Source organism: Microcaecilia unicolor, unplaced genomic scaffold, assembly GCF_901765095.1.
Source record: "Microcaecilia unicolor unplaced genomic scaffold, aMicUni1.1, whole genome shotgun sequence".
NCBI lineage: Eukaryota > Metazoa > Chordata > Amphibia > Gymnophiona > Siphonopidae > Microcaecilia > Microcaecilia unicolor.
Window position 1 is genome coordinate 27,469 of NW_021963500.1, and position 21,894 is coordinate 49,362.

At 48.9% G+C, this 21,894-nt stretch overlaps 1 protein-coding gene across 1 annotated transcript in view; it reads left to right on the forward strand.

Moving 5' to 3' along the window:
- Nucleotides 1–21,894, forward strand: part of LOC115459370 (G2/M phase-specific E3 ubiquitin-protein ligase-like) — a gene marked incomplete at its 3' end in the record, with an annotated part of 76,523 nt that overhangs the window by 19,368 nt on the left and 35,261 nt on the right. The window contains exon 4 of the mRNA XM_030189205.1: nt 7,967–8,068. Within this exon, the coding sequence (XP_030045065.1) occupies nt 7,967–8,068 (102 nt within the window). The remainder of the gene's footprint in view (nt 1–7,966; nt 8,069–21,894) is intronic.

The following is a 21,894-nucleotide window of genomic DNA, read 5'->3' on the forward strand; positions in this document are numbered from 1 at the left end:
CAGCGGACATGGCCTCTAAGCAAAGGTTGGTGAAGTTGCCTTTTCAAGGACTTCTCCTATTTGGTGAGGAGTTAGAGAAAATTGTGAAAGGCCTGGGTGATCCAAAACCCCAGCGCTTGCCCGAAGATAGAAGGTACCGCCCGGGGCGTTCTGCTGGGTTCACTTCACGTGCCCGTGGTCAGCAGAAGAACTCCTTTCGCTCGGACAAGCGTTCCGCAGCCGGTGGCTCAAGACCAGGAGTTCAGGGGCGACCCTCTCAATGATGGTGCGCCGGCCCTCTCCTCGATGCCTGTCATCGGAGGACGGTTTTCCCTCTTTGTCGAGGAGTGGGCCAAGATTTCCTCAGATCAGTGGATTCTGGACCTGATCAGAGATGGATACAGAATAGAATTCAACGCCCCAGTAAGAGACGTGTTTGTGGAGTCCCGATGCAGTTCTGCCGTCAAACGGGCGGTGGTGGAGGAGACTTTACAAGGTCTGATTCAGTTAGGGGCAGTGACCCCGGTGCCTCCCGCCGAGCAAGGCTGCGGCCGATACTCCATCTACTTTGTGGTGCCGCGAAAAGGTGGGTCCTTTCGCCCTATTCTGGACTTAAAAGAAGTGAACAAGTCCCTGAGAGTGCGGCATTTCCACATGGAATCCCTGCGCTCCGTCATTGCGGCGGTTCAGCCAGGAGAGTTTCTCACGTCTCTAGACCTGAAAGAAGCTTACTTGCACATACCGATTTGGCCCCCGCACCAGAAGTTTCTGAGGTTTGCGGTGTTGGGAAAACATTTCCAGTTCAGGGCCTTGCCTTTTGGCCTTGCCACAGCTCCCCGAACTTTTTCGAAGGTAATGGTGGTAGCAGCTGCTTTTCTCAGGCGAGAAGGTATCGGGGTTCACCCGTACCTAGACGACTGGCTCATCAGAGCAGACTCTGCAACAGAGAGCTTACAAGCTACAGCCAGAGTGGTCTCAGTGCTGCAATCTCTAGGCTGGGTCGTCAATATGGCCAAAAGTCACCTGTCCCCTTCACAATCTCTAGAGTTTTTGGGGGCCAGGTTCGACACAGTCTCGGGCTATGTGTTCCTACCCGAGCTAAGGCGGTGCAAGCTTCAGAATCGGGTCTGTCTGCTCCTAAGGATGCCCCGCCCGCGAGCTTGGGACATTGTCCAGCTGCTGGGATCGATGATAGCCACGATGGAAGTGGTACCCTGGGCGAGAGCGCACCTGAGACCTCTACAGTATTCCCTACTCCGGAGATGGTCTCCTATTTCTCAGGATTACCAATGCAGACTTACTTGGCTCCCTGCGGCCCGTCTCAGCATGGAGTGGTGGCTCTCGGACAGCATGCTGCGGTGAGGAATGCCGCTGACGCTCCCCGTTTGGTGCCTAGTGGTAACAGATGCCAGCCTGAAGGGCTGGGGCGCACACTGCAAGGGGAAGCATGCCCAGGGTCTATGGACACCCGAGCAGTCGGAGTGTTCCATCAACCGCCTAGAGTTGAAAGCGATGTTTCAGGCGCTTCTGGCCTTTCAAGTGACCCTGGAAGGATTGGCTGTCAGAGTGATGTCGGACAACACGACAACGGTGGCCTATATAAATCGACAAGGCGGAACAAGGTGCAGAGCACTAGCCGCGCAGGCCGAACTGATTTGCCACTGGGCCGAGCTGCATCTTCAGTGTCTGTCGGCAGCTCATATTGCAGGTCAGAGCAATGTGCAGGCCGATTATCTGAGCAGGCATCAGATCGATCCAGCAGAATGGAATCTGGCAGACGAAGTATTCCTGCAGATCTGTGCCAAATGGGGCAAGCCCGTGATGGATCTAATGGCGACAAGTGCCAATACCAAAGTCCCGTGCTTCTTCAGCAGACGGAGAGATCCTCGCTCGGCGGGGTTGGATGCCTTGGCTCAACCCTGGCCTCCGGGTCTACTTTGTGTTTCCCCCATGGCCCTTGATAGGGCGCCTGCTCTTGCGGATTCGGCTGCACCCAGGAGAAGTGGTCCTCATCGCCCCGGATTGGCCAAGGAGACCTTGGTATGCAGACCTCCGACAGATGCTCCTGGAGGCTCCTCTGCCGTTACCTCTGGTACCGAACCTGTTGACTCAGGGACCGGTAGCCATGGAGGACGCCGGCCGCTTTGGTCTTACGGCATGGCTATTGAGAGGGCACAATTGAGGGATAAAGGTTATTCCAATAAAGTTATTTCCACTCTCCTGCAAGCCCGCAAGCGGTCCACTTCCGTGGCTTATGCCAGGATTTGGTGCCTGTTTGAGTCTTGGTGTGCTTCCAGAGCCATTGTTCCAATGCGGGCTCCTGTCTCGCAGATTCTGGACTTTTTGCAGGAAGGTGTACAAAAAGGCTTGGCCTATAATTCCCTGCAGGTGGCAGCGTTGGCCTCCCTTCGTGGTGAAGTGGAAGGTGTGTCTTTGGCTGCTCACCCAGATGTGGCACGGTTTCTTAGAGGGGTGCTTCGGCTCCGACCTCCAGTGCGAGCACCCTGTCCAGCTTGGAACCTAGGGCTAGTTTTGAAAACCCTGCAGGCATCTCCTTTTGAGCCGCTTCGGCGAGCATCGGAGAAAGACTTGACACTGAAGGCCGTTTTTCTGGTGGCCATAACCTCGGCGAGACGGGTGTCAGAGCTCCAGGCGCTGTCCTATAGAGACCCATTTCTGCAATTTTCAGAGTCCGGAGTCACGGTTCGGACCGTGCCTTCCTTTATGCCTAAGGTGGTTTCAGCCTTTCACTTAAACCAGCCTATTTTCTTGCCCTCTTTTTCAGAGGAAGAGTTTCCAGAATCTTTTGGGCAGCTGCACCTTTTGGATGTGCGCAGGACTCTGCTGCAGTATCTGCGAGTTACTAACTCTTTCAGGACTTCTGATCATCTGTTTGTTTTGCTATCCGGTTCTCGCAGAGGGTCTCCAGCGTCTAAGGCCACTATTGCCCCCTGGCTCAAAGAAACTATCTTTTCAGCTTATCTGCTGGCCGGCAGGGTTCCGCCTGTAGCCTTTAAGGCACATTCTACTAGAGCGATTTCTTCCTCTTGGGCTGAAACTGGAGCACTCTCTTCAAGAGATATGCAGTGCAGCAACATGGGCTTCTAAGCTCTCCTTTGCCCGACATTACAGGCTGGATGTGGCTGCCAGGAGGGATGCGCGTTTTGGTGCACAGGTGCTAGCGCGTGGTGTGGCTTGTTCCCACCCTATCTAGGGATTGCTTTGTTACATCCCATACGTAATGGCTTCATCTGCTTGATGACAAGGAAGGGAAAATTAGGTTCTTACCTTGGTAATTTTCTTTCCTTTAGTCATAGCAGATGAAGCCATGAGCCCTCCCTGTATGCTTGTCTGTATGCTGTGAATCTGTTTTTCAGGTTCTGTTCTAATTTCCTGAAGTTCCTTCCTTGGGAGAAAGTTGGAAAACAATCTTCAGGATTCATGTTCAGTTTAAATTTAGGAGGATGTGTTCATTCCCTCCAGCATGTTTTGGAGAATGTGTTGATTCTCTCCAGGAGGCGCGTGTGTTCCCCTCCAGTTCTATAAATAGGAGGATGAGTTTATTCCCTCCAGGAGGATGTGCATTCCCTCCTTTATGAGTTCATGCCCTTGTGATGGGCCATCGTTCGCTGTGAGGAAAGCTCTTGTGATTCCCATTGCGGTTTGCCATATTGCTTTGGAAGCTTCAAATACTGAAGAGGCAGTGGAGCTAGCTGGCCAAGAGGGCACTGTGAAAGTTTGAGTGCTCTCTATCTCCCCTGCAGGTTGATGGACATAACCCATACGTAATGGCTTCATCTGCTATGACTAAAGGAAAGAAAATTACCAAGGTAAGAACCTAATTTTCCCATTTATCTGCTCTCCTTTACTAGAGAGGAGTTTCTGGAATCTTTTGAGCAGCTGCACCTTCTGGATGTGCGCAGGGCTCTGTTGCAGTATCTGCAGATGTCTAATGCTTTCAGGACCTCTGATCACCTTTTTGTATTGTCAGGTCCTCGCAGAGGGTCTCCAGCGTCTAAAGCCACTATAGCCCGTTGGCTTAAGGAAGCCATTTTTTCTGCATATCTACTATCTGGCCAGCCTCCGCCTGACGCCTTTAAGGCACATTCCACAAGAGCGATTTCTTCCTCTTGGGCTGAGACGGGAGCACTCTCTCTTCAAGAGATATGTAGTGCAGCTACTTGGGCTTCTAAGCTCTCTTTTGCCCGTCATTACAGGCTGGATGTGGCTGCCAGGAGGGACGTGCTTTTTGGAGCACATATCTAGGGATTGCTTTGATACATCCCATTCGTAATGGATTCATCTGCTGCTGATAAGGAAGGGAAAATTAGGTGCTTACCTTTGTAATTTTCTTTCCTTTAGTCACAGCAGATGAATCCATGATCCCTCCCTGATTGACTTTGTTTGGTGTTCAGTTTTTCCTGCAGACATGTTCCCTCATTGGGAGAAGTTGGAAAACAGTTTAAAGGATTTCTGTTCTACTACAGGAGGTTGAGTTCTTCCCTCCTTTGTGTTATGGCTCCTGTTCAGGAGCGTTCGTTCGCTGTGAGGAAAGTTCATGTTATGCTACTTTGCGCTTTAACACTGCTTTGGAAGCTTCAAAATACTGAGAAGCAGATGGAGCTAGCCGTCCTAGAGGCACTATGGTTTTCAGTGTTCTCTATCTCCCCCTGCTGGTAGGTGGACACAACCCATTCGTAATGGATTCATCTGCTGTGATTAAAGGAAAGAAAATTACCAAGGTAAGCACCTAATTTTCCCATTTAGGGAGCTTTGTGTTGCCCTCATTTCATTTGTGAAACTTTTCTTTTTGTTACCAGAACTCTGTTTATATTGGCAGTACAGGTTTTCCATCTTTCAGCATTTTTACAAAGGCGTTTAGTATAGAGTCAAGCTTAGTGCTATTGGCTCCATGTTTCTTTGAGAATTTTTACATCTTGAGTCTTTTCTTCTGAGGCTATTGCACTGTTCCCATATCTCTCCTGGTCTCCATAGTAACCATGGAACCTCAGTGTTGCCATGCTGGTATTTTCTCCAGGTGCTGCTTGAGAAGAAGAATAGATAATTTTGGAAGGTGGCTGGCTTTGAACCTGAAGGTGTCAGGTTCAAGGCTATTTTGTGCATAATATTAGAAGCTGTGTAACTCTGCTATATTTCAAAAGGGTCATATTTTACGTGTCTCTCATATTGCTTGCTTTGACAAGCAGTTCATTGCATGGCTGGGAAAGATAACGCTACGCTACAGTGCTAAAGGTTAGCTGTGGTGGTTTTCTACAGCAGCTCTTCTCTATGATATTGCATACTGACACTGGCCAAAACTATTGCGTACCAGCTCCAGCCACCACTCTGTTATCAGTGGCACCACTAGCTGTATACTGTAGTGTCTCTAAATGCTTCTGTTGCACTTTTGCACCTTTTCATTGCATTGGACAGCTGGTGATATACAGAGCTACTTCGGTGCTCACCTTTCTTTCCTCCGATTGGATTCAGTTTGCCACCAGTCGGGTCAACCAGTTTCCTATCCAGTTCACCATTTTCGGTCCTAAGTTCAGCCCTTTCAGCTTATTCATGAGTCTTCTGTGTGGGACCGTATCAAAGGCTTTGCTGAAATCCAAGTAGATTACATCTAGCGCATGTCCTTCAACCAGTTCTTTGGTCACCCAGTCAAAGAACTCAAGATTAGTTTGGCAGGATTTTCCTTTGGTAAAGCCATGTTGCCTCGGGTTCTGTAACCCATTGGCTTCTAGAAAGTTAACTATCAGATAAACACCCAGGGCTTTTTTTGAGGGGGTACTTGGGGGTACTGAGTACCAGCACCTTTTCTGTTGTCTGCTAAAATTGACCCATGGCCCCCAAGTTTTAATGAAAGAGCTGAGGCTCTACACACCAATCCTGCCTTGTCATACGTTCTGTGACCGGTTGCAGGGGGCTTGGCTATTGTGGGATGGGTCCCTCAGTGATTACCCGACCCCTGAAGAGTGGCCTAGCATTTGAGTACCGGCATCTTTTTTTTTACTAGGAAATACGCACTGTAAACACCTGAACAGTCCATCCAGTCTGCCCAACAGTCACATTCATTATCAATCTAAGATAATGATATTGTAGTGATATTATATATTTAATCATGTTGTTTCTTTGGTGTTTCTGGGACATAGACTGTAGAAGTCCGTGCAGCTCTGTCCTTATGTTCCAACTACTGGAGTTGCTGTCAAATCTCATTCCAGCCTATCCGAATCCATCTTGTCGCTTGCAGGGGACAGACCGTAAAAGTCAGCCTGGCGCTGTCCTCACATTCCAAATAATTGGAGTTTCTGTCCAGCCATTTTCTGCTGCATATCCAGCCATATGCAAACAGCCATATTCTGCTACACCATCTAGCTGTGGCTTTCATCCACACTAGTTGACTCCAGTGCACAGCCACATCATCCAATTCTTCACACTTGGCAAGAAGATGGCTCTAGCTTAGGTATTGGACAGTTGATGTCTGGCTTAGAGGCAATAGTGCCTTTGTGTTATGACTGCAGAAATGTGAGCCCTTGTGCCCCGACTGAGCACGGCTAGGATGGAGTGACACCGCACTCGGTCAGGCAGCCAGACAACCCCTAGCTTCACCTGGGGAGCGACTGCCGTTCCCTGGGAGTTGAGCCCCCAGGTTCGGGCACCCACCAGGACTTCTGGAACAGGCGGGGTTGCACGACCACTGACCAGACAGGCAGGCAAACAGACACAGTCCAAAAGCCAGGTAAATCTGTAGGGCAAAGAGTAGTCAAAAACAATCCCAAGGTCAAGGCAGGCAGCAACACAAGCGAGGTCCGGGAAACAAGCCGAGGTCTGGAACACTGGAACTGAAAACAAGGAGCACCGGCGTGGACCTCAAACACAATTGAGGCCGAAGCAACGAAGGACTGAAGGCAGGGCCTTAAGTAGTGGAGGAATTAGGCTCAAGCATGTGCAGCTGATTCAAGATGGCTGCCCCATCAGCAGAGGTGCCTATGTCCAAATATGGGCTTCCTTCCTGACCTCGTTACTCCAAGATGGCTGCCCCCTCCTGAGCTAGCCAAGATGGCTGTTGTCCTTGATCCAACCAAGATGACTGCTGCCAGAAACAGAAACAGACCCATCCTGGAGAAACCACATCCAAAATAGCCGGCTATCTCAGCCGGACCGCACCTCGCTGGCGAATCGGCCGCGCAGGCCTGGAACCAGGTGAGGAACGTAACACTTTGGTATGGCAATTTTGCAGGAAGCCTCATCTTCCTCCTTCCCTGAGGGATAGAGCTCTGGAGTACAGGAGTAGCCTAATTAGTGCAGTAGATTGAGAACCTGGGAAACTGGGTTTGATTCCCAGTGCCGCTCCTTGTGACTCTGGGCTAGTCATTAACTCTCCATTGCCCAAGGTCCAGAAACTTAAATTGTGAGCCCACTAGGGACAGACAATACTTGCATATAATAAACGTAAACTGCATTGGTTGTACAACAGAGAGAGGTGGTATATCACATCCATGACTCATTGCATCCCACTGATATGGACTGGTCTAGCTGGAAGAAAAGGAAGGTGAAATTTACTCTTGCCTGTTAATTTCCTTTCCTAGACCAGTCCAACATTCCTCCCCAGAAGACTGTATAGCTCTGTCTTCACAAAGTGGGTTGACTCATTGTTCAAATTTATCTTCCATTGAGTCTTCAGTAGAATTTCCTGGGCTTTATTCTTAACTCTAATAAAGTATACAGACTAGCTCCAGGCTGCACCTCTTATGTTGATAATGTTGGTGGAAACTCTCTACCTCCAAATGCTGGCTGAGGGATATAACCTACTGGTATGGACTGATCTAGCTGGACTCAAGGAAAGGAAATTAACTGGTAAGACTAATTTTTCACCATCTTTATTTTTCAGAATGCATTATGTAAATGTTTTCAACCAGAGCAATATTAGTATGTTACTATATAACCAGAGCAATATTAATAAGAAATTAAAAATTTCTTATAGCTGATGTCAAGTGGAATTTGGCAGAGGGGTGAGGAAGATGAAGGCATTTATGGATTTCTGGTGGAGGACATTAGAAAAGAAGTGTCCAGAGCTAAAAGGATGGTATGTAGAAAGATTTTTATCCTTCTCAAACTGTTTCTATTTTCTTGTCCTTATTTGATTTGAACTTTTGTTTTTTTGAAGATCTACTACTGTTGGTTTACTCCAATAGGAATTCTGCACAACAAAATCAAAAATTCTTGCACAGTATTTTAGAATACTGCTAAATTCTTCAGGCTTTATGTTGTTAAGGTGTGCAAATGATTGCTGCCTTTGAGTAATGATTCATTTAAGATGCGGTATAGAAAAACAGAAAATCATTCGTAAGTCCTGACCACCTCCTTCCTCACTCCACCACTCATAAGTACATAAGTATTGCCATACTGGGAAAAACCAAAGGTCCATCAAGCCCAGCATCCTGTTTCCAACAGTGGCCAATCCAGGTCACAAATACCTGGCAAGATCACAAAAAAGTACAAAACATTTTATACTGCTTATCCCAGAAATAATGGATTTTTTCCAAGTCCATTTAATAACTGTCTATGGACTTTTCCCTTAGGTAGCCGTCCAAACCTTTTTTAAACTCCGCTAAGCTAACCGCCTTTACCACATTCTCTGGCAGTGAATTCCAGAGTTTAATTACACGTTGAGTGAAGAAACATTTTCTCAGATTCGTTTTAAATTTACTACATTGTAGCTTCATCGCATGCCCCCTAGTTCTTGTAATTTTGGAAAGCGTAAAGACGCTTCACGTCTACCCATTCAACTCCACTCATTATTTTATAGACCTCTATCATATCTCCCCTCAGCCGCCGTTTCTCCAAACTGAAGAGACTTAGCCGCTTTAGCCTTTCTTCACAGGGAAGTCGTCCCATCCCCTTTATCATTTTCGTCGCCCTTTTCTGTACCTTTTCTAATTCCACTATATCTTTCTTGAGATGCAGCGACCAGAATTGAACGCAATATTTGAGGTGCGGTCGCACCATGGAGCGATACAAAGGCCTTATAACATCCTCATTTTTATTTTCCATTCCTTTCCTAATAATACCTAACATTCTATTTGGTTTCTTAGCCACAGCAGCACACTGAGCAGAAGGTTTCAACTTATTATCAACGACGACACCTAGATCCCTTTCTTGGTCCGTGACTCCTAATGTGAAACCTTGCATGACATAACTGTAATTCGGGTTCCTCTTTTCTCACATGCATCACTTTGCACTTGCTCAAATTAAACGTCATCTGCCATTTAGATGCCCAGTCTCGTATGGTCCTCTTGTAATTTTTCACAATCCTCCCACGATTTAACAATTTTGAATAACTTTGCGTCATCAGCAAATTTAATTACCTCACTAGTTACTCCCGTCTCTAGGTCATTTATAAATATGTTAAAAAGCAGCGGTTCGCATACAGAACCCTGGTGAACCCCACTAACTACCCTTCTCCATTGAGAATACTGACCATTTAACCCTACTCTCTGTTTTCTATCTTTTAACCAGTTTTTAATCCACAATAGAATACTACCTCCTATCCCATGACGCTCCAATTTTCTCTGGAGTCTTTCATGAGGTACTTTGTCAAACGCCTTCTGAAAATCCAGATACACAATATCAACCGGCTCATCTTTATCCACATGTTTGTTCACCCCTTCAAAGAAACGTAGTAGATTGGTGAGGCAAGATTTCCCTTCACTAAATCCATGTTGACTTTGTCTCATGAATCCATCACTAAATCCATGTTGACTTTGTCTCATGAATCCATGCTTTTGAATATGCTCTGTAATTTTGTTCTTAATAATAGTCTCTACCATTTTGCCCGGGACCGACATCAGACTCGCCGGTCTATAATTTCCCAGATCTCCTCTGGAGCCTTTTTTAAAAATCGGCCTCCAATCTTCCAGTACCACACTTGATTTTAAGGATAACTTACATATTTCTAACAATAGCTCTGCAAGCTCATTTTTCAGTTCTATCAGTACTCTGGGATGAATACCACCTGGTCCAGGAGATTTGCTACTCTTCAGTTTGTAGAACTTCCCCATTACATCCTCCAGGTTTGAAGAGAATTAAGTTTCTCCGACTCGTCAGCTTCGAATACCATTTCCGGCACCGATATCCCACCCAAGTCTTCCTCAGTGAAGACCGAAGCAAAGAATTCATTTAATCTCTCCACTACGGCTTTGTCTTCCCTGATCGCCCCTTTTACTCCTCGGTCATCTAGCGGTCCAACCGATTCTTTTGCCGGCTTCCTGCTTTTATTATACCTAAAAAAAATATTACTATGTGTTTTTGCCTCCAACGCAATCTTTTTTCGAAGTTCCTCTTAGCCTTCCTTATCAGCGCTTTGCATTTGACTTGACATTCCTTATGCTGTTTCTTATTATTTTCAGTCTGTTCCTTCTTCTTTTTTCTGAAGGATTTTCTTTTAGGTCTTATAGCTTCCTTCACCTCACTTTTTAACCACTCCGGCTGTCGTTTGGTCTTTCGTCCTCCTTTTTTTTTTTTTTTTTTTAATACGCAGAATATATTTGGCCTGGGTTTCCAGGATGGTGTTTTTGAACACCTGAACGCCTGATGTAAATTTTTGACCCTCGCAGTCGCTCCTTTTTTTTTTTTTTTTCACAGTTCTCATTTTATCATAGTCTCCATTTTTAAAGTTATACACTAACGTATTTGATTTCCTTTGTATACTTTAAAGCTAATATCAAATCCGATCATATTATGATCACTGTTATCAAGCGGCCCCAGTACCATTAACTCCCGCACCAGATCATGCACTCCACTAAGGACTAGGTCTAGAATTTTTTCCTTCTCTCGTCGTATCCTGTACCAGCTGCTCCATAAAGCTGTCCTTGATTTCATCAAGGAATGTTACCTCCCTAGCGTGCCCCGATGTTACATTTACCCAGTCATATCGGGGTAATTGAAATCACCACTTAACTCTCCTTTCCTTGGAAAGATTCTTATCTCCCCCTCCTTCCCATTCCAAACTCAAAATCCCCAATCCCAGATTTCAATATGCACCCCTGACCCCACCCCCACCCCACCCCACCCCACCCCACTTTGCAGTGGTAGACTTCTCCTTTGGCTCTTGTCCTTCCCCTCTCTCTGCCACCTTTTACCTTTCTTTCTTTTTTTTTTTTTTAAGTTAACTGTTCTCCAGACAGCATGTAAGCAACTGCACCTTGGTGTTGAGCTAACAGGAGACTTAATCAGCCTGCTCTGATTTAAGTCTCCAGCTGGCTTCTTAACATTAAAGTGCAGCTGCAGCTATTCGGCTCCTAAGCAATCAAGCCTTGGAAACAGGTATGTGGTTCAAGCTGTGCCCACAGGTGCTGCTTGGCATTGGCTCACTCTTTTGGCTACACAGGCACATACTGCCAGTTGTTTGCTACTTTTCAGTTTGAGACTCATGTGTTCAGATATTAAAGCTGCTGATGTTTGCATATGGCCATGCAGCTGTTGCTACTGTTATTTCCTGGCTCCCATGCAGAATTTTGCACAGCAAATGCATTAAATGGTATGCCAGTATTGTGCATTGAAAGTTGTGTAGAATTACCCCATGAGTATAAGATGGGAAAGAACATATCTTTTAAAGGATGAATTCTAAGGCTATGCTTCCAAGGTGACATAAATGCTTTCCCCAAAGCAATACTTCTCTTCAATCCTGTTGCATAGGAGCCTGCTCTGTTGGTTTTTGAGCACCTCCAATATTGCGCAAACAATCCTTGAGTGTGTCCAGGAAGGGGTAATTTCCATTGAGCTTAGAACTCTAAATTATTTTGAAAAGTTGGCTCCTATGCTATGCTGTGTGTGGTTTAGGATAAACACAATGTTCAAAATTACCTACTTAACCTTGATGACCATGAACAAGAGAGATGTGATCTATCTTCAAAAGCAATCTGATGTGAAGGCTATGAAGCCCAGAGCTAACAGTCATCTATGTGCAGTTTGAAGTTAAATTTCCTTAGTATCCTTTCAGATTGGTTCAGATGCTTGGATTTACACTCCTACCAGCAGGTGGAGACTGAGAACCACTGACTTCAGAGTGAGCCTGTAAGAACCCTGTGCGGTCTCCAGCAGATGGTAGACACTGCAGTGCAGTGTAGAGCTAGTTCTCCGAGGACAAGCAGGCTGCTTGTTCTCACTGATGGGTGACGTCCACGGCAGCCCCTCCAATCGGAAACTTCTTTAGCAAAGTCCTTTGCTAGTCCTCGCGCGCACCGCGCATGCGCGGCCATCTTCCCGCCCGAAACCGGCTCGAGCCGGCCAGTCTTCTTTTGTCCGCACTCGGTACGGTCGTGTTTTCGCCGTGTCGAGCCCCGGAAAGTCGACCTCGCGCGTCCAAATTTATTTTGACGTGTTTTTTCTTCGGAAAAGTCTTTCAAGTGTCGGGAAGTGCTCCGGAACCCCCCCCCCCCCCCCCCCCCCCCGGGTTTCGTGTTAATCCTCCCCGTACTTCCAGCTTTTTGCCCCGATAAGTTTTCTTTCGTCGTCGGGGTAGGCCTCTTTTCGGCCTCGGTCGAGATTTTCTCCCTTACAAATTTTTTGGTGCTCTTTTTCCGTCATTTCGGACTTTGATTTCGCCGGCGCGATTTTTCCGCCCATGACATCGAAGCCTTCCAGCGGCTTCAAGAAGTGCACCCAGTGCGCCCGGGTTATCTCGCTCACTGATCGACACTCGTCGTGTCTTCAGTGTCTGGGGGCCGAGCACCGCCCTCAGAACTGCAGTCTGTGTTCCCTGCTTCAAAGGCGGACTCAGGTAGCGAGACTAGCCCAGTGGAACGTGTTGTTCTCGGGCTCTTCGTCGGCATCGGCACCGGGATCTTCGAGTGCATCGACGTCGTCAGCGTCCAGACCATCTTCCTCGGCCGCCCCTGCATCGAGGCATCGGGCCTCTGCATCGGCGCCGAGACATCGGATAGCTGCATCGACGTCGGTGGTACCGGGACCTCGTCTGCTGATGTCGTCGGACGGTGTTGCATCGTCAGGAGTGCAGGTGAGGGCTGTCCATTCCCCTGCTGGTGGCGGTGAGCCTTCGGGTGGGTCTCCTCCTACCCTGAGGGCTCCTGCGGTACAGCCCCCCCGAGACCGACCTCCTTCGGCCTCGGCCCCGAGGAAGCGACGGCTGGATTCTACGTCCTCCTCGTCGGTGCCGGGGAGCTCCGGTGACATGCTTCGGAAGAAATCGAAGAAGCATTGACACCGGTCGCCTCCCCGCGTCGGCACCGAGAGCTCTGGGTCGCCGAGGGAGTCGGCACCCAGCAGGCATCGGCACCGAGAGGACCGCTCACCCTCTGTTCAAGAGGTGTCGATGCGCTCCACTCTGGACAGCCCGGAACAGCCTCCTCGCCCGGAACAGGTTCTGACGTCGACGCCTGCATCGACCTCTTTGCCTTTCTCTGCAGCCGCTCTGAACGAGAGCCTCCGGGCCGTTCTCCCAGAGATTCTGGGAGAGCTGTTGCGCCCTACCCCTCCGGTACCGGCGGTGCTTGCGCCTCCGGTACCATCGAGCGTGGCGCCGGCTGGCCCATCGCCCGGGGTGAGGTCCCCGACGTCGGTACCGCGTGCGGTACCGACTGCGGCCACCTCCCAGGAGGGCTCCCCGACTACGTCGGTGGAGGGAGCTTCGCCGATGCGGGCCAGGGAGTCTACCTCTCGACGCCCCCATCGTGGACGTGGCTCCACTGAGTCGAGCCGGGCGAGGTTGCAGACACAGGTTCGTGAACTTGTGTCTGACACCGAGGGTGAGGCCTCGTGGGAGGAAGAAGAAGACCCCAGATATTTCTCTGACGAGGAGTCTGAGGGTCTTCCTTCTGATCCCACTCCCTCTCCTGAAAGACAGCTTTCTCCTCCTGAGAGTCTGTCTTTCGCTTCCTTTGTCCGGGAGATGTCTACGGCCATCCCCTTCCCGGTGGTTGTGGAGGACGAGCCCAGGGCTGAAATGTTTGAGCTCCTGGACTATCTTTCTCCACCTAAGGAAGCGTCCACTGTTCCCTTGCACCATGTCCTAAAAAAGACATTGCTTGCGAACTGGACAAAACCTCTAACTAATCCCCACATCCCCAAGAAGATCGAGTCCCAGTACCGGATCCATGGGGACCCAGATCTGATGCGCACCCAGTTGCCTCATGATTCTGGAGTTGTGGATCTGGCCCTAAAGAAGGCTAAGAGTTCTAGGGAGCATGCTTCGGCGCCCCCGGGCAAGGACTCTAGAACCTTAGACTCCTTTGGGAGGAAGGCCTACCATTCCTCTATGCTCGTGGCCAAAATCCAGTCTTACCAGCTCTACACGAGCATACACATGCGGAACAATGTGCGGCAGTTGGTGGGCTTGGTTGATGCTCTTCCCCCTGAGCAAGCCAAGCCTTTTCAGGAGGTGGTCAGGCAGCTGAAGGCGTGCAGAAAATTCCTGGCCAGAGGGGTGTATGACACCTTTGATGTTGCGTCCAGGGCCGCTGCTCAAGGTGTGGTGATGCGCAGGCTCTCATGGCTGCGTGCCGCCGACCTGGAGAATAGACTCCAGCAGCGGATTGCGGACTCGCCTTGCCGTGCGGACAACATTTTTGGAGAGAAAGTCGAGCAGGTGGTAGAGTCTCTCCACCAGCGGGACACTGCATTCGACAAGTTCTCCCGCCGGCAGCCTTCAGCATCTACCTCTACAGGTAGAAGATTTTTGGGGGGAAGGAAGACTGTTCCCTATGCTTCTGGTAAGCGTAGGTACAATCCTCCTTCTCGACAGCCTGCGGCCCAGGCTAAGCCCCAGCGCGCTCGCTCTCGTCAGCAGCGTACGCCTCAGCAGGGCCCCGCGGCTCCCCAGGAAAAGCAAGGGGCGAGCTTTTGACTGGCTCCAGCAGAGCATAGCTGACATCCAAGTGTCAGTGCCGGGCGACCTGCCGGTCGGGGGGAGGTTGAAAGCTTTTCACCAAAGGTGGCCTCTCATAACCTCCGATCAGTGGGTTCTGCAAATAGTCCGGCAAGGATACACCCTCAATTTGGCCTCAAAACCTCCAAATTGTCCACCGGGAGCTCAATCCTACAGCTTCCAGCACAAGCAGGTACTTGCAGAGGAACTCTCCGTCCTTCTCAGCGCCAATGCGGTCGAGCCCGTGCCATCCGGGCAAGAAGGGCTGGGATTCTATTCCAGGTACTTCCTTGTGGAAAAGAAAACAGGGGGGATGCGTCCCATCCTAGACCTAAGGGCCCTGAACAAATATCTCGTAAAAGAAAAGTTCAGGATGCTTTCCCTGGGCACCCTTCTCCCCATGATTCAGCAAAACGATTGGCTATGCTCTCTGGACTTGAAGGATGCCTACACACACATCCCGATACTGCCAGCTCACAGACAGTATCTGCGATTTCAGTTGGGCACACGCCACTTCCAGTACTGTGTGCTACCCTTTGGGCTCGCCTCTGCGCCCAGGGTGTTCACAAAGTGCCTAGCTGTGGTAGCAGCGGCACTTCGCAGGCTGGGGGTGCACGTGTTCCCATATCTCGACGATTGGCTGGTGAAGAACACATCCGAGGCAGGAGCCCTGCAGTCCATGCAGATGACTATTCGCCTCCTGGAGCTACTGGGGTTTGTGATAAATTATCCAAAGTCCCATGTTCTCCCAGTGCAGAAACTCGAATTCATAGGAGCTCTGCTGGATTCTCGGACGGCTCGCGCCTATCTCCCAGAGACGAGGGCCAACAACTTGTTGTCCCTCGTCTCGCGGGTGCGAGCGTCCCAGCAGATCACAGCTCGGCAGATGTTGAGATTGCTGGGCCACATGGCCTCCACAGTTCATGTGACTCCCATGGCCCGCCTTCACATGAGATCTGCTCAATGGACCCTAGCCTCCCAGTGGTATCAGGCTGCTGGGGGTCTAGAAGACGTGATCCACCTGTCCACGAGTTTTCTCGAATCCCTGTATTGGTGGACAATCTGGTCCAATTTGACTCTGGGACGTCCTTTTCAAATTCCTCAGCCACAAAAAGTGCTGACAACGGATGCGTCTCTCCTGGGATGGGGAGCTCATGTCGATGGGCTTCACACCCAAGGAAGCTGGTCCCTCCAGGAACGCGGTCTACAGATCAATCTCCTGGAGTTGCGAGCGATCTGGAACGCTCTGAAGGCTTTCAGAGATCGGCTGTCCCATCAAATTATCCAAATTCAGACAGACAACCAGGTTGCCATGTACTATGTCAACAAGCAGGGGGGCACCGGATCTCGCCCCCTGTGTCAGGAAGCCGTCAGCATGTGGCTCTGGGCTCGCCGTCTCGGCATGGTGCTCCAAGCCACATATCTGGCAGGCGTAAACAACAGTCTGGCCGACAGACTGAGCCGGATTATGCAACCTCACGAGTGGTCGCTCAACTCCAGAGTGGTGCGCCAGATCTTCCAAGCGTGGGGCACCCCCTTGGTGGATCTCTTCGCATCTCGAGTGAACCACAAAGTCCCTCAGTTCTGTTCCAGGCTTCAGGCCCCCGGCAGACTGGCATCGGATGCCTTCCTCCTGGATTGGGGGGAGGGCCTGCTCTATGCTTATCCTCCCATTCCTCTGGTGGGGAAGACTTTGTTGAAACTCAAGCAAGACCGAGGCACCATGATTCTGATTGCTCCTTTTTGGCCGCGTCAGATCTGGTTCCCTCTTCTTCTGGAGTTATCCTCAGAAGAACCGTGGAGTGTTTTCCGACCCTCATCACGCAGGACGAAGGGGCTCTTCTACATCCCAGCCTCCGGTCCCTGGCTCTCACGGCCTGGATGTTGAGAGCGTAGACTTTGCCTCTTTGGGTCTGTCAGAGGGTGTCTCCCGCGTCTTGCTTGCTTCCAGGAAAGATTCCACTAAGAGGAGTTACTTCTTTCTGTGGAGGAGGTTTGCCGTCTGGTGTGACAGCAAGGCCCTAGCTCCTCGCTCTTGTCCTACACAGACCCTGCTTGAATACCTTCTGCACTTGTCTGAGTCTGGTCTCAAGACCAACTCTGTAAGAGTTCACCTTAGCGCAATCAGTGCATACCATTACCATGTGGAAGGTAAGCCGATCTCGGGACAGCCTTTAGTTGTTCGCTTCATGAGAGGTTTGCTTTTGTCAAAGCCCCCTGTCAAGCCTCCTACAGTGTCATGGGATCTCAATGTCGTTCTCACCCAGCTGATGAAACCTCCTTTTGAGCCACTGAATTCCTGCCATCTGAAGTACTTGACCTGGAAGGTCATTTTCTTGGTGGCAGTTACTTCAGCTCGTAGAGTCAGTGAGCTTCAGGCCCTGGTAGCCCAGGCCCCTTACACCAAATTTCATCATAACAGAGTAGTCCTCCGCACTCACCCTAAGTTCTTGCCAAAGGTCGTGTCGGAGTTCCATCTGAACCAGTCAATTGTCTTGCCAACATTCTTTCCCCGTCCTCATTCCTGCCCTGCTGAACGTCAGCTGCACACATTGGACTGCAAGAGAGCATTGGCCTTCTACCTGGAGCGGACACAGCCCCACAGACAGTCCGCCCAATTGTTTGTTTCTTTTGATCCCAATAGGAGGGGAGTGGCTGTAGGGAAACGCACCATATCCAATTGGCTAGCAGATTGCATTTCCTTCACTTACGCCCAGGCGGGGCTGGCTCTTGAGGGTCATGTCACGGCTCATAATGTTAGAGCCATGGCTGCGTCGGTAGCCCACTTGAAGTCAGCCTCCATTGAAGAAATTTGCAAAGCTGCGACGTGGTCATCTGTCCACACATTCACATCTCATTACGGCCTGCAGCAGGATACCCGACGCGACAGTCGGTTCGGGCAGTCAGTTCTTCAGAACCTGTTCGGGCTTTAGGATCCAACTCCACCCCCCGAGGGCCCTGTTTGTTCTGTTCCAGGCTGCACTCTCAGTTAGTTGGTAAATTTTTTAGGTCAATCTCAGTTATGTCCTCGCCGTTGCGAGGCCCAATTGACCATGGTTGTTTTGAGTGAGCCTGGGGGCTAGGGATACCCCATCAGTGAGAACAAGCAGCCTGCTTGTCCTCGGAGAAAGCGAATGCTACATACCTGTAGAAGGTATTCTCCGAGGACAGCAGGCTGATTGTTCTCACAAACCCGCCCGCCTCCCCGTTGGAGTTGTGTCTTCCCTTGAAGTGTATTGTCTTGCTACATACTGGACTGGCCGGCTCGAGCCGGTTTCGGGCGGGAAGACGGCCGCGCATGCGCGGTGCGCGCGAGGACTAGCAAAGGACTTTGCTAGAGAAGTTTCCGATTGGAGGGGCTGCCGTGGACGTCACCCATCAGTGAGAACAATCAGCCTGCTGTCCTCGGAGAATACCTTCTACAGGTATGTAGCATTCGCTTTCACATAGGCCAGTTGGATTTCAGATTGATTTTTTTTGCTTTTTAATCCATAAAGAAGCAGTCTTGAGTCCTTGGATTCTAAGAAGTCAGGAGTCAGTGCACTCGGTTGGTCAGGACCTTCTCTAGTATACCTCCCCCCCCCCCCCCCCCCCCCCCCCAAATATTCCCCTGGGCTACTGTTGAGGGTTGGAATTATTCCTCGGCTTTCTTCCCTATTATCAAAGGGTGGGGTGTGAGACCTAGAGTACCCATTAACATACAAGCAGTAACAGGCACTCTTGTTAGAGAATGACATGGGGACAAAGTTTGTCTCCATTCCCACCCTGTCTCCATCCCCTCCCCGCAGGTTCTGTCCCCATGGGCTCTGTCCTCATCTGTAGAAGCCTTGAACACTTATGATTTTATATTTCAATCTTTTTATTAAAATATAAAAAGGAACAATGTGCTGTGCAACTTGGGCTTCTAAGCTATTGTTTGTCCGAAATTACAGGCTGGATGTGGCTGCCAGGAGGGACGCACATTTTGGAGCACAAGTGCTGGCGCGTGGTGTGGCTTGTTCCCACCCTATATAGGGATTGCTTTGATACATCCCACTCGTAATGGATTCATCTGCTTGATGACAAGGAAAGGAAAATTAGGTTCTTACCTTGGTAATTTTCTTTCCTTTAGTCATAGCATATGAATCCATGAGCCCTCCCTCAGTGGTTCATTATGTGATTCATGTTATTTTTATGTTCAGTTTTTCCTGTAGATATGTTCCCTCATTGGGAGAAGTTGGAAAACAGTCTTCAGGATTTCTGTTCAGTTACAGGAGGATGAGTCCATTCCCTCCTTTGAATTATAGCTCCAGTTTTGGGCCGTTCATCCGCTGTGAGGAAAGCTCATGTTATTATGCTTTGCGGTGTAACACTGCTTTGGAAGCTTCAAAATACTGAAGAGGCAGTTGGAGCTAGCTGGCCATGAGGCACTATGGTTTTCAGTGCGCTCTTTCTCCCCCTGCTGGTTGATGGACACAACCCACTCGTAATGGATTCATCTGCTATTACTAAAGGAAAGAAAATTACCAAGGTAAGAACCTAATTTTCCCTTTTAAGCCTGGCCGACATGCGTGGACCAGAAATCTGTTTTTGGGAGTGGGTGCAGAGGGAGAGCCCTCTGGAATGGTAGGTTCTCCCTACCTAGGGTTACCATATGGCTCCAGAAAAAGGAGGACGGATTGAGCCAGCCGGGTTTTACTTCCATTGCTTTCAATGGAAGTAATTGAGCCAGCCGGGTTTTACTTCCATTGATTTCAATGGAAAGCAATGGAAGTAAAACCCGGCTGGCTCAATCCGTCCTCCTTTTTCTGGAGCCATATGGTAACCCTATCCCTACCCCTCCTCAAGTTTCTTAGCCATGCAGAAGGCCTTTTGCCTGTGCAGATATGGTGGGAAAGTTGATACTTTCCCGGCCTTACTGGTAGATGGTCTGGGGATACCAAAGAGACAGAGTGGAGTGGGACCTGGAAGCATTAAAGTCAGGTGAAGAGCCGGATTCTACCGAGGAATTTCAGGAGAGGACTCAGATGCTGGTTTGGCTGAGGAGTTTCCCGTATGGTGTACAAGTTCTATAAGGATGAGATTCAGAAGCTCACTACCCAGCCCTTTTCAATAATTAACTTGTCAGAGGATTGTAAAGAGAAGGGTCTTTGAAAAGTATACAGAAGCCAGCCAGGTCGTTCCCTCTTCATCACAATGTTCAAGATTTTGATCAGGGCTGGACACCTCAGATGTATTTCAAATAAATTTTTATTGATGATGGTATCAAACAATAGGCAAATAGTGTTATACAGTATCCATTGCAGCTAAGTCTTAAATCAAACTTCAAACAGCATACTGTCACATCATCATTTTATACGTTCTCTAATTCTACTAATTCCTCCCCCCCCCCCCCCCCCCCCCAACAGGGAACCATTCTTCTTCTCATTACCTATGATGCCTAAACATCTATGGCACACTCCTTACCCACGCAGGCAATTATTTTGTAATCAAGTACATCACAGATTTAGTATAAGACCTTTTGCTGCCGGTGGCAATGTCAACCAAAATGGAGTCCATATCTTGCAAAAAACTGTTTCTTTAAAGGCTTCTTTCTGATCTACCAGCCTTCTCTCAAACCTCATGAGACAAACCATCTGTCTTCTCCATTGATTGACTCACTCAATATTACTTTCTTCGCTACAACTGTTGCTCTAATTGCAAAACCTCTGGAACCAGCTGGAGCCGGAGACTCCCATCTCGGGTTGTCAAACAGTAAGTGTGGTTCATAATACCAAGTTGTCCTCCATATTAGAGATACATGCTTTAGGAGACTCTTCCAGAACTTTGCTATTTTTTCACAATGCCAAAACATATGGCCTAGCCGTACTCCCATCTCGCCACACTTCAAACAGGCCCCATCCGACGAGGCCCCCATATGGAAGGCCCTTCTTGGTGGAATATGTGCACGCATAACAAACTTATATTGTAATTCCCAAGACGACATCATCTTGCAGGATCTCCGCAGAGACAAAACATATGTTTTGAGAACTTGGTAGGAAACTTCAGTTCCTAAGTCTTCAGTCCATGCCTGTGCTAGACCTCTGAAATCAGGTTCTGGAATTGTGTCTCTGATGTGTCTGTGGTGCATCCGAAGCGGAACTTTATTTTGTGCTTGTAATGAGAATGCATCAGACAGTTCCTCCTGTACGTCCTCCGCCAGGTCTTGCCACTTCAAAGTGGCTATGTAATGTTTCAATTGTACATAGTGAAAGTACTCTGATGGACGACAGGAGTATTTCGTCTTCAATGCTTCAAAAGATTGAATTTGGCCCTCCTCAGTCACCACTTGTGTTATGTAGCTTAGTCCTTTGCTTTTCCAACGGCGGAACACTCCGTATATCTGTCCCGGTGGGAAGCCAGGATTGTCACAAATGCTCAGGTATGGTGTGGTCCGTGATGAAAATTGATGAAGTCGACAAATCCATCTCCAGACTGCCTTCGCTGTTGGCATTATATGAGTCCTGCAATATTGACGGGATCCGTCCTCCACCTGTATGTAGCAGGCTGCTGAAGTGGATCCCAGCAGTGAGCTGGGTCTCCAAGTCTGTGGCAGAAAACTCCGCTGTGTTACGGAACCAATCCGAAATGTCTCATTCCGCATGCTATAGTAAGATGTCTCACACTCAAAAGTCCCAAGCCTCCATGTTCCACCAACATCTGGAGTGTTGCAAGTGGTATCCGAGCCTTCCGCCCTTTCCATAAAAATTTGTTCAATTGTTTATTCAATCTCTGTTCGTCTTCCACACGTAAGAACAATGGCAATGTTTGGAAGACATATAACCACTTAGGCACAAGGACCATATTATATAATGCAATCCTCCCTGTTAATGATAATGGATAATCATGCCATAGTCTCAGCTGTGTACAAGTCTGAGTTAATAGTGGTTGCACATTTTTGGAATACAGAGTAGTCAAATCCTGTGGTATGTAAGTGCCTAGGTATTTAATTTTTTCTTTTTCCCATATCAAATTTCTCTCACCCACATTCATGTTTCCCACCTGGGGGT